At 37.3% G+C, this 13,460-nt stretch overlaps 1 protein-coding gene across 1 annotated transcript in view; it reads left to right on the top strand.

Moving 5' to 3' along the window:
* The window catches only part of LOC107601958 (cyclin-dependent kinase 14-like), a 131,449-nt gene that overhangs the window by 85,398 nt on the left and 32,591 nt on the right, over nucleotides 1–13,460 (top strand). The window contains exons 9-11 of the mRNA XM_016294330.1: nucleotides 3,559–3,607; nucleotides 4,661–4,800; nucleotides 6,494–6,624. Coding sequence (XP_016149816.1) covers nucleotides 3,559–3,607; nucleotides 4,661–4,800; nucleotides 6,494–6,609 — 305 coding nt within the window. The 3' untranslated portion in view covers nucleotides 6,610–6,624. The remainder of the gene's footprint in view (nucleotides 1–3,558; nucleotides 3,608–4,660; nucleotides 4,801–6,493; nucleotides 6,625–13,460) is intronic.

Below are 13,460 nucleotides of genomic sequence, written 5' to 3' on the forward strand. Positions count from 1 at the left end.
GCTCTCGTGGGCGGCCTTAACCGCTTAGCTCCCTGAATGAAGCGGGCAACTAGAGGGTGCCTTCCCGCAGAAACCCCATCAATCAGAACACGGCAAGCCGAAATGGCGGCCACATAGACTCAGGACATGTGCCTGAGGACAATTTCTCTTGCAGGAACTCCAGCACTGAAACAACTTGACAGTGAACTGTGTCTACACCAATTCTCGAAAATGTGCCATTTGAAGGCATAACTTCTTCTAGTGGAGGGAGCCCTAGCACTTAGAATAGTCTCTACTACGTCGGCTGGAAGCCCAGCATCTCTTAGTTGGTCCCCCTCAGGTCCCGGGCACTCGACCCTCGGGACTTCTTCTTGGACTAAATAATCGTCCTCAGATCCGGCTTCTTGCTGGGCTGCTGAGATCGGCGAGCCGCTCCCCAGTCCCTATGAGGGGGGGCGCATGGCTCGCCACACTCTGCTTTTGCGACTCTCGCCACAGAGAAACTGTATTGGGTCGGGGCTGGGTGGCCGACAGCCCTGACGCCTGAGCACGGTGGGGAAGAAATTTATCAAAAGCTTCTGCGTGTCTCTTGGCCTCCCTGAACCTAGTGATGACCGTATTCATGGAGTCGCCAAATAGGCCAGAAGGTGACACGGGGGCATCAAGGAGGAACACTTTGTCCCTATCCTTGATGCCTGTGAGGTTGAGCCACAGGTGTCTCTCCGTGGCAACCAACGCAGCCATAGAACGGCCAATGGCACGGGCCGTCTGCTTGGTCGCACGAAGAGACAGATCCGTGGCTCGGCGCAGCTCTGAAAACGCCTCCTCACTAATACTCCCGCCCATGCTCAGGTCTTTCAGCAGGTCAGCCTGGTACGCCTGCAGAACCGCCATGGTGTGCAGGGCAGCACCAGCCTGTCCCGCTGCTTGAAACGCCTTCCCCACCAGCGACGATGCTACTGTGCAAGGCTTGGTGGGGAAGGTTGGCTTCTTACGTGACGACGAACTCCCAGTGGAGAGATAGCCCGCGAGCGTCTCCTCCACCTGAGGCATCATCACATACCCCTGCGCCTTAGCACCCACGATAGTTGAATAAATCGACGTTGTGGGTACAAAGATATGCGAGGAGTAAAGCTTACTCCATGAACGAGGCAAATCCTCATGGAGGTCTGGGAAAAAGGGGAGAGATCAATGTCTTCTAATTTGGAGTGCCTGGGGTTCTCTTGCTTCTGTGGCCAGTCTAACTTAAGCCTGGCCATTGCGTTAGTCACCACCTCGAGTAACTCCCCAAAAGCTTTGTCGTCGCGCGAGGAGCGCTCAGAGGTGGCGTTCTCGGTCTCCATATCGCCGGAGGCAAGAGAACCCGCGTCCTCGTCTCGCTCTGATGAAGTGCCGGGGCGCGCCTCAGCAGAGGGGGCAAGGACTTTGTGATCTGGGGAGAGCGCAAGAGAGAGAGGAGGCTCGCGCACTCCTCGTCTCTCAGCCAGCTCGACGCACGAGCCTCACGATCTTAATGAGGACGCCGAGGCTCGCCCCTCTCGAAAGAAAGCAAGCCTCGAGCGGAGCACTCCGATAGGAAATGACTCACAGTGCTCACACTCCGCGTCCTCAAGAGCAGCAATAGCATGCTCTTCCCCGAGGCACTCCAAGTAATAATCATGTGGATCATCGTCAAGGATAACTTGTGCACACGGTGGCAAGCATCTCCTAACCGATGCACTAGACATGATCTAATTTCCTTTTTTTTTCTTTTTTTCTCTCTCAACAACACAGAGGAGACAACACACACACACAAAGTGGTCTCGAAGACAAAGAAACCTGAAGGTATGTCCATTTCACATCTATTTATAACCTGCAGGTGCACGTAATCAATTACGTAACTCACCGAGGTTATTTAAGCCAATTCTTGACATGTTTGACACACGTGCTTCGCAACCGGTCGAACAAAGAATGTTCTCATTAGCGTTTGATACGCAGCATCGAGAGTAGCTTTTGCTAGGGAACTAGTGTTGCAGTCTGAGCGTATCCGGTGAAGACACACTGCCCTCTGCTGAGCGCCGAAGACATCATCACAGAGAGACAGACGCCTAACGAGCCTGTGTTCAGGAATAAACCGTTGCGCTAATGAAGGTCTAATGGTCTCAGGTGTGAGATCAGAGCACAGAGACAGAGGGCCGATGAGATGCGGTGACCTTAAATAAAAGCGCATTACTGCAGCCGTGAGCGTCCCGGTGAACCCTTCAGACAGAATTTCCATTAAACACCATCTCTGCTCTGTTAGTCTGTAGGATCCCCATTATATTTAATCAGTAAAGAGAAAAGAGGTTATTTTTGTGATGTAGAGTGTTATGTAAATCAGTGTGAATGATATACGAACAAACCCCTCAGTAAAAGCCTTCTGAATATAGATGGGAATAATTTTTAATTTTTGTGAAAGTGCTGCTGAAGTGGAAAAAAGAAACTTGCAGCCTTTAATGAAGGAGTATCTGTTAATAATTGCAGTGGTGTAGTTGAGTTCTGTAGCAGCAGAGGGCAGCGTTTACTGGACTTTTGCACTATGAGCAGCTGAGATATAATTTAATGCTGTATGAGAGCAGATCAGAGTGGTTTCTGCCTGGTAAAAAATCATGACAAATGTAATTGTGCTGTTAATGAACACTCACTGTTGATGGAGTGTTAGAGGTAAATTGTGGGTGTTTAATTGCATGTCGTGGAGCTGTTGGGTTTTAAATAAGATGCATTGATTGGAAATATGATGTGATGTGATGTGTGTGTGTGTGTGTGTTCTGACACGTTTCATACCTGAATGCCCGAGCGGACGGTGTGTATTGATCCAGTCCACAGGAGGTCAAACTAATGAATCGACATCTAGAACAAAGAGACTGAGTTCAGAATAACATACTAACATACTACTGATACTGTAACTAACATCTGCTGCTCAAAATTTTGGGATCAGAAAGGATTTAATTAATTAAAGAAATAATGCTTTTATTCAACAAGGACGCATTAAATTGATCAAAAGTGAGAGTAAAGACATTTATAATGTTACAAAAGATTTCTATTTCAAATAAATGCTGTTCTTTTGAACTTTCTGTTCATCTGTGAAGATGACACAAAAATATCAAGCATCACAACTGTTTACAACATTGATAATAATCAGCAAATCAGCATATTAGACTGATTTCTGAAGGATCATGTGACACTGAAGACTGGAGTAATGATGCTGAAAATACAGCTGCGCTTCACAGAAATACATTACAGTTTAACAGAGATTCACATAGTAAACAGCTGTTTTAAATTATAATAATATTTCACAATTTTTACTGTATTTCTGGTCACATAAATGCAGCCTTGATGAGCAGAAGAGAGACTTCTTTCAGAAACATAAAAAAATCTTGCCGACCCCAAACGTTTGACTGGTGCTGTACAGTGATGCACTGATGCAGCTCAGTAGTATTCAGTATGTAGTGTATGTTAGGTGTTTTTCCACTGTTTATGATGTCAGTCTTGATTATGAATCATCTCACTGCAGCATCATGAGTTTGAGTTCTTCATCTGTCGTCTGTGTTTCACCTGCAGATCGATTCACTGTCTACAGTCCCAAGAAACTCAGACAAGCCTGGAACAAGTAAGTGACCTCAACATTTTTATTTAGTATATTTTTTTTAATGACAGATTTTTGTTTTGTATAAACGGCAACGTGTTTTAGATGCTGTAATGTCACTATTTATTGTAGGTTTTTCACCATTTGTTATCAAAAATCGACTGAGATGATCTTAATATCTCCGTTGTTTCTCCTAGACAGCAATGATGTTAAATGGAAATGTAGCTTTTATCAGATGTTCCTTCTCAGATGTTTCTCCAGAAAAGACCCCAGTAATCTCACATGTGTCTCCTCAAGAGATCTTGGCAATGTCTCAAACTGTGCTCAGAATCAATGCAATGTAATCAAAATTCTGAGATCTCCATATGAAGTCAAACTTTTCTCATCAAATTCGATTCTCATCGCATTAATTTCTACAGCGTAATACTTGCACTGTAAGATTATTGACTGAATTGCAGGTTTGCAGTTCACTTAAATAGTCCTTATGTGTGACAAATTAATTTTAAAAGTACATATATTCATACTATTACACACAAAAATTGTTGAAGTTTCTGTCTGTATTTTTAGGTTGTCTGATTGTGTGTTTGTGCAGGTGTGTGTTTACGTGTGTGTATGTTTGGCACAGTGCTGCACCTGCCTTAAAAGGATCGTCACACTCGTCTATCGCATCGGCACATCATAGATGCTACGTAATAATGCTGAATAATTTTACTGGGGGTTTTTCTGTATTTTTGATCAAATAAATGCAGCCTTGATGAGCAGAAGAGACTTCTTTAAAAAAAAACATGAAAATTCTTACTGATCCCAAGCTTTTGAATGGCAGTGTATATATATGTGTGTGTTCATGTGAGCTTCTGTGAGTGTGTTTGTGTCAGACTTTGTCTTTGCGGTTTAGAGGACGTTTGTGGGTGAAAACTCGCTTTGCATTTTCCACTCCAAAAAAGTCAACAAACATTTTTCCAGCCGCACGTCAGCGGGAGTGAAGCTGACAGAGAGCCTGAGCTGTGTGTGTGTGTGTGTGTGTGTGATGCTCTTGGCACTGTACTCATGTGTGTTTATATCTGTGTGTGTTGGCAGGCTGGGTTATGTAGATCATGCTGAAGAACTGGCTTCCAGATTTCTCCAGTGCTTCCCAAAGAACCGTCTCTCGGCCCAGGCGGCGCTTCATCACGAGTACTTCACCCATCTGCCCCCGAGACTCTGGGAGCTGCCTGACAGTCAGTGAACGCATTGTTAATGTTAATGACGTTAATGAAGCGTTCGTATGGAATCTTGTTTCCACCATTGAATAACATTTTTTTAAATCTCACAATTATGATTTTTTTTCTCAGAATTCCGAGTTTGTATTTCGCAGTTTTTTCCTTGAGTTTTCGTCTCATAATTCTGACTTTATCATTACGTTTATATCCCACAATTCTGACTTTTTTCTCGAAATTGAGAATTTATTTCTCACAGTTCTCAGAACTGAAAAAAAGTTGCATTGACCTTTTTTTTTATTTTTTTTAATTTCATTATGGAAATAAGCTTCCACATGTTTGTGTTGAACACCTACAGAAACACAGAGGGGCTGCTGATGATTGGGGTCTTTCAGACTGGTTTCAGTTGTTAGAGGAGCTCAAGGCTTTTGTCCTGTCTGATATGACATGTATTCATAATCCAGACATCAGACCCCCATCGAGGACGCTGTCAGGCCTCCATTACCAAGCAGCACAGCTGTAGCGCAGACACGTTCAGTCCTACACATCAGAAAACAGGCGTTCGTGTTAGACAAGCGTCGGGCGAGTCATTTGAATGCGAGAATGAGGTTTTTAATTTCCCAGATTAGGAGCGGCAGCTGAATTAATCCTGTTATCAGCTCACAGCAGGCCGTGCTGGCGGGAGGGAGGGGGCGGGGCTCCGGCGAGGAGGCGGAGCTCTGACACACACACACACACACACACATAGAGCAGCGCCGCTTTTGAAGCAGAAGAATGAAGGGAAAATTAATTCTGTTGTTTCATATACGCTTGCAGTTCAGTCACAAAAGAGAAGCGGCTGCTGCTGGGGAGGACGGGCCGTAATTAACATTTCAGCTCGGGCTTTGATTGATACAGCAATTGCAGCAGGATTTATGGCATTTATTAAATTAAATTTAGTGCAAGCACTGATGTGTTAATTTATTATGGTTTTATGTCTTTATTACTGCTGTTTGTTAAGTCAAGCATCATTTTTACTGTTGGGCATATCTCTTGGGCCGGTAAGAAACCACATACAGTAGAAAAGCTCATTCCTCCATAAATGTTAAGATAAAGGTAAATATATATATATACACACATATACACACTCCGAAGTCAGTTTTTCCATGTGTGCCTCTTGCACCTGTATTCACTAATACATGAGTTGAATTAATTAAATATATTTCCCTTTGACATACTCTACATCTCTCTGTATTTTATATTATTATTTATATTTTATTATAAATTTAATCACATTTTTTGTGTAAAATTAACTTTTGGCAAGTCCAATCAAAAAACAAACCAAGAATCAATGTTTTGAGAAAGAAATTTCTGTTTTCACATATTTGATATAAAATAGTTCAAATAGTGGATTTTAATACTTATACATATACAAGTCTCTTCTGCTCACCAAGGCTGCATTTATTTGATAAAAAAATAAAAAATAATTATTCATTATTAGAGTCTTGTTTTAAAAATATTTGTAAAAGTGCATCATATGTTTCTGGAATTCTAAATTTGATAGTTATAGATTTACTAATTTTGAACTCTATTTTTCTTGTCATCATCATCATCATCAAAATGTCATTGTTTTACCTCTCTTTCTTTCACATGATGGTGTTATATTTTGCATCGTCTTTTCCCACAGAAGATTTTACATGGAGACTCACAGAGTGAATGTGTCTTTGTTTTTCAGTGTCTTCAATCTTCAGCGTTCCCACAGTTAAGTTACAGCCTGAGTCTGGCGACAGCATCCAGGTGTGCAGTAAGAGCAACAGTCACGGCAAAGCGACGTCAAACAGCAAACACTGACCCGGAGCCAAACAGGTACGACACGTCTGACAGTCTCTGCTGGGGTTTGCTGTGGCACTAGTGTGCGCTTTACTGCATACTGCACACTGTTTAGTGCATACTGTTGATTAAAAACAGAATGCAATCAACATGTTTGCTACATAGTCTTCATGTGACCTTTTCTAATAGCATGTTTAATTCTTTATTTTGCTTTTTAATCACATTTTTGGGGTAAAATTACCTTTGTCGTCCAATCAAAAAATGAATCAAGAATCAATGTTTTGAGATTTTTTTCAAATATTTAAGTGAATTTTGAATACATGTACACAAAGAAAGAAGTTTTTTCATGGCTGCATTTATTTGATTAAAAATACAGTAAATACACTAAAAATGGTGAAATATATTACAATTTAAAATATCTGTTTTCTATGTGAATATCTGTTAAGCTGTAATGTATTTCTGTGATGCGCAGCTGTATTTTCAGCATCATTACTCCAGTCTTCAGCGTCACATGATCTTCAGAAATCAGTATAATATGCTGATCTGCTGCTCAAGAAACATTTCTGATTATTATCAATGTTGAAAAGAGTTGTAGAATTTATTTTGATCAAATAAATGCATAAATATAGTCTTTTCTTTAAAATAAGCAAATGAGAATGATTCAGCTTTGATCACAGCAATAAATTACATTTGACAATATACTCGCATAGAAAACACTTTTTTTAAATTATAATAATATTTTAAAATTTGTACTGTATTTACTGTATTTTTAATCAAATACATGTAGTCTTGGTGAGCAGAAGAGACTTTTTTCAAAAACATTAAAAAGTCGTAATTATTCTAAACTTTTGACCGGTAGACTTTTGAACATTAATGGAGCAACAAATTTTGTGTTTGTTGTTTATTTTGTTTAAAAATCTTATAAATGTATGAGGTGGCAAGAGGGGCCTTTTTAAATAATGTCTGAGTTAATACTTGTTCAAAACAATCACTTTAGCAAAGTTTGTACTATTTTCTGCTTATTTTGAAAAATAAAAGATTTTTTTTTCTTCAATAAATATACTTAAAATATATTTATAAAATATACTATCAATATATATTTTAAAATACAGAAACAAAATCGTTTTAGTAAGTAAAGATTCTGAAAGTATTGACGGAGATCCAGTACTGATTGAATATGTATTTACAGTAGTAAACAACAAATGATATGATTAATATCATGTTCCCTTTTGTGGAACTTCGAACTGCGTCCTCTAGGGGTCGCTATGGGGAACGCCTCGTCGTGACCCGTGTCTGAAGCCTACATTGAAAAAACACCAACTTGTTTGGCCGGCGACAGCCATGACGTCATCCCCTCAGGGAACCATGGTTACATAAGTAACCCGAGACGTTTTTAAATATGATGGTTTCATTCTAAACATGGTGATTATCTCTAATAATGTTGGACACCCAACATAATATATGATATTTACCATCTGAATCTAACCATGTCATGTCAACAAATGGAGAAGTCAGCCATCTATTAATTATCATGTTAATTACTGTGCCTTTAGCCCCAACAACAGGTCTCAAAATAGATGCATTAATTTTAGCGATTCTCATTTGCTACGTAAATCTACAACATTTAAAAAAAACTAAAATATTAGATCAAGTAAGCACAGAATCAACTTTGCGCTGCTGCGCGCGATCGCGTCAAGGATCAGACAAATATACACGTGCATCTTGAAAAGCCGAAGTGCTACCCGGAATGCATTTCCATTGATATAATCAAATATTGCATGAGACCATATCACATATACATGGACTTAGCATTGACAATCGGCCACTGTGCTCTTTAGATGTCAGTATTGGTCGTTGATAAAGCAGTGCACTGTCTTTTCCAGACATGCAGCATGAGCAGATTGACTCCCGCAGGTCAGCAGACGAGAGTTTTATTGTCCAGAAAGAGGTTGTATTTGCATGTAATTTGCGGTGTGGACGAGCGCATCTCACGCAGCTGGATAAAGCTCATAATGGAGGGAAAAGAGGCTTCTGCTGGGATTAGCAGCTAAATTACAGGCAGGTGTGGTGTGAGATTAACGTCTGAACCTCAGGGAGCCGCAGACCTCTGAACCCCAATCACGCAGAATAATGACACAAGCAGACTCATCCGAGTTATTTCAGAGATTCACACGCGGCAGCTGGACCGAACGAGACGCCTGCGCTTTACATGCTGAGCATCGCATTGGTTCAGCTGATGGTGCAAAAGAAGATTTCAGATATTTTTTTGAAAGAAGTTTCTTCTGCTCATCAAGGCTGCATTTATTTGATCAAAATACAGTAAAAATTTTGAAATATTATTATAATTTAAAACAGCTGTTTTCTATGTGAATATCTGTTAAACTGTAATTTATTTCTGTGATTAAATCTGTATTTTCAGCATCATAACTCCAGTCTTCAGTGTCACATGATCTTCAGAAATCATTCTAATATGCTGATTTGCTGCTTAGTTTTTATCAGTTATTATTGGTGATCAAAATCAGTCATTCTTATTATTATCAATGATGAAAAAAACTTTTACTGCTTTTACTGCTTTAAAATTAAAAAATTTTAAGCAAAAAATTGGATGAAAAAGATGCTTGTTAGTACTAAAATATTTTGAGCCTATTATTAAGGACCATTTAAAACTTTTAGGTTTCATTTTCTTTATGCAAAATATAATGTCTTTAATTTGGGGGAAAAGTCACTCATATCATGAATCACATTATATTACATACAACATTTGTTTGTTTATTTATTTATTTTTCTATTTTCACATTTCTGATTAAGTATATTTGATGAAAAGATGCTGCTTCATGTTTTTTGTGGAAACTGAGATACGTTTTATTTTTCAGGATTCACTGATGAATAGAAAGTTTAAAAGAACAGCATTTATTTCATCATTATAAATAGCTTTTTCTGTCATTTTTGATCAATTTAATGCATCCTTGATTAATAAAATAATAATAATGTTTTTTTTTGTAGGGTAGCGTTAGTTTCCATAAAAATATTCAGCAGCACAACTGTTTTCAGCATTGATAATAATCAGAAATGTTTCTTGTTCTTGTTTCATATAATACTGATTTCTGAAGATCATGTGACACTGAAGACTGGAGGAATGATGCTGAAAATACAGCTGCGCATCACAGAAATACATTACAGTTTAACAGAGATTCACATAGAAAACAGCTATTCTAAATTGTAATAATCTTTCACAATTTTACCATGTTTTTGTTCAAATAAATGCAGCCTTGATGAGCAGAAGAGCCTACTTTCAGAAACGTAAAAAAATCTTAGTTATTCCAAACTTGACAAATAGTATAATGCCATAAAAGATTCCACTGCATAAATACTGAATATTAATGATTTATTCTCTCAGATTGTAATGCATTTTTATTTGCTCAGTAAGTTTCCTGTCATTAGACTAGTTTAACAGTCCCTCCGAGCCAAAAAAACTATCATATCTTCTACCTAAAACAAGTCCTCTCAGCAGTGATTGGCTCTTTTTCACACGTTCATGAAGTGCAGGAATCAAAGTGAAGTGTTTTTCTCGTCAGCATGCAGATGTTGCGGCGTGTGTGTGTGTGTGTGAGTGTGAGCATGTGTGTGTGTGTGTGTGTGTGTGTGTGTGTGTTTTTGTGTTTGTGTGTGTTTGTGTGTGTTTGTGTTTGTGTTTGTGTGTGTGTTTGTGTTTGTGTTTGTGTGTGTGTGTGTGTGTGTGTGTGTGTTTTTGAGTGTGAGTGTGTTTGTTTGTGTTTGTGTTTGTGTTTGTGTGTGTGTGTGTGTGTGTGTGTGTGTGTGTGAGTGTGAGTGTGTGATAGAGGCATTGTGCTGCTCAGAAGGGAAGTTTCCCGCTGCGAGAGCGTGTCCTTCCCTCCACTGCATTCATATTGAAATCATAGGCTTTATGCTCGGCCGTCTCAACATGACAGGCTCCTGGAGCTCCGAGACGCTCCTCTAATCCACACACGTCTGATTGAGCAGCGATGCACGCAGACGTCACATGCACAGACACTTCTGCATGTTTAGGGAGATTTCACAGACTGAATGTTTTCATACTCTTCTCTCACACATTAGATGGAAGAGGCTCGAAAAAGTGTTTTGACAAAGTCACACAAAACATGTCTGAATTTCATTGTATTACATTCAAAGTATCAAAGAAAGTAGGATTTATTTTATTGATTTTCCTTTGTAAGAAATTTCGAAAAAAATAATGTTTAGGAGCAAAATTATTCATATATGGATATAATGGTTAGATATAGTTTAAAATGACTAAATACTTTGAGCCTTGTTTAGAACCATAAAAAATGTTTAGGCTTCGTTTTCTTTATGCAAAATATAATTAAAAGTCAGTCCTAAAAATGTCTGAATGACATTATATTGCATACAAAATATCAAAGAAAATGTAATTTATTTTATAGATTTATTTCAATTTTCAATTTTCAAGTAAAAAATGTAATGAAAAGATGCTTGTTAGAAGTAAAATTATAAATATAGTGTTGAAAATGAATACATCAAATGTGGTGAGTTTAATTTAGGAGCATTGCAATTTTCATAAATGTGGTAAAATGTGTTTAATTGGATAAAATCTTTAATTGTCATGAAAATAATGTCATGATGGGGGAAAAAATCATAATGGCCCTAAAAATAAGCTTCATTTGCTTTATGCAAAATTAAGTTTGTAATAAATAACTCCTAAAATGTCTAATTTATATTTTATTGCATACAAAATATCAAAGCAAGTGGGGTTAATTTTTATCATATTTTTATATGTCAGTTTTCAAATTTTAAGAATTTTTAATGCTTGTGTCAAATAAAGTGATGGGCAAAAAATATTTTGAGACTGTTTTTGGGACCATTAAAAAAAAATAGGCTTTATTTTGTTTACAAAAAAATTTAATTTATTTGATTTTGAGGGAAAAAAAAGGTTTAAAATAAATGCATAAATTATAGAAAATCAAAGCAAAAAAAAAAAAAGCTATTAATTTGGGTTGATTTTTTCTTTCAGCCTATTTTTATTATTTAGTCTTTATTTTCTTTATGCAAAATATAATTTCTTTGATTTGGGGGAAAAACTCACTCTTAAAGAGATCTCAAAATAGCATAGAAAATATCAAAGCAATTGTGATTTATTTATTTATTTAGTTTTAATTTCAAGCAAAACATTTAATGAAAAGAAGCTTGCTAGGAGTAAAATAATACATATACTTTAAACTGAAATCCATAGTTAGGACCATGTATAATGTTTAGGCGTCATTTTCCTCTTCCAAAATATAATTTCTTATTTCTTTCGTGAGATTTCGTGGTGCAGTACGATCTGGATGTGTTTTTGACAGGCTTCATCTATTTTTATGTATGAGTTTCTCAGCACTTTTTGGGCCGCTGTGTGTTTGTGTGAGGAGAAGAGCTGCGGTTGTGTATTATTCATCAGAAGTGCTGTTTCTCAGGAAATCCCCAGCAGGCCTTCGTGCCGCTTTGAGAGCCGCTATTGAGCCGAGATGAAGCTTCAGCCGTCACAGACTGAACGACACGCCTCTCTCACACATACAACACAATACCGTCAGACACGAGGGTCACCGGATCAAATCGGGGTCAGAAGAGATGGATGATCTATAGGTCTCTCTTTCTTTACGGACAGAAAAGCCGTAGTTGATGTTAAAAAATGTGTAGTTTAGTGAACGCTGTGCTGTGTGGAGAGGTAGATGTGTTCATAAAGTTGAAGTTTCTGAGAGCTCTGGCGGTCGTGCTGCTGATGCAAGAAGCCACCGATCAGCTGCAATGGCTTTGCATGTCATTAGCATAAATTAAGAGCCCAAAGGTGATTGATATGGATTGTGTTGTGTGGAGTGTCAGTTTTGGACAGACTGTCTTTGTTACTGGATGCTTTTCCATTATTCAGTGTTATGACTGTATACGAGTGGTGTGGTTAAAGTCTTTATGCTGCAGTAGATATATTTGTGTGGCTGGGGCTGCTTTACAGTATTTACATATAAGAGTGCATTTGATTTGTAAAGTATTATACAAAATGGGTGTATTTGCAAATATAAAAATGTAATATATTTTATATGTATAAATATAATATATATTATGTTGTGTATATTTAAATTTAATATAATATGCATTTTAAATTCTAATATAGTGTATATTTAAAAAAAAAATAAATATATATATATACAGTGGTGTGAAAAAGTGTTGGCCCCCTTCCTGATTTCTTATTTTTTTGCACGTTTGTCACACTTTAATGTTTCAGATCATCAAACTAATTTAAATATTAGTCAAAGATAACACAAGTGAACACAACATGCAGTTTTTAAATGAAGGTTTTTATTATTAAAGGAAAACAAAATCCAAAACTACATGGCCTTGTAATAATAAATGTTTTTTTATTATTTATTATTTATATTAATTTTAATCAATTATTTATTTAAAATATAATGTATATTATATATTTTAAAAAAAAAATTTTAGTCTTATTTTCAGATTTTTATTTTATATTTATGTGTATAAACGTAATACTGTATATTTCATATATTTAAATGTAATATAATGTATATTATATGTATCTGAAAATATAGTATATATTTATATTTGTTTTATTTATTTATTTTTATATTAATGTAGTCTTCATATATATATTTATATATATATTACAATATGTATTATTATAACAATAATATATAATATATTACAATAATATAATTTTTGCGTGCATGTGTGTGTGTGCACATGTGTGTGTGTGTGTGCACATGTGTGTGTGTGTGTGTGTGTGATTGTGTGTGTGTGTGTGTGTGTTTTTGTGACAAATGAGGACATAAATGTGTATAATGACAAAGGTATGACAGGTATTACAAGGA

This window comes from Sinocyclocheilus grahami, unplaced genomic scaffold, assembly GCF_001515645.1.
Source record: "Sinocyclocheilus grahami isolate Dianchi unplaced genomic scaffold, SAMN03320097.WGS_v1.1 scaffold316.1, whole genome shotgun sequence".
NCBI classification, from domain to species: domain Eukaryota; kingdom Metazoa; phylum Chordata; class Actinopteri; order Cypriniformes; family Cyprinidae; genus Sinocyclocheilus; species Sinocyclocheilus grahami.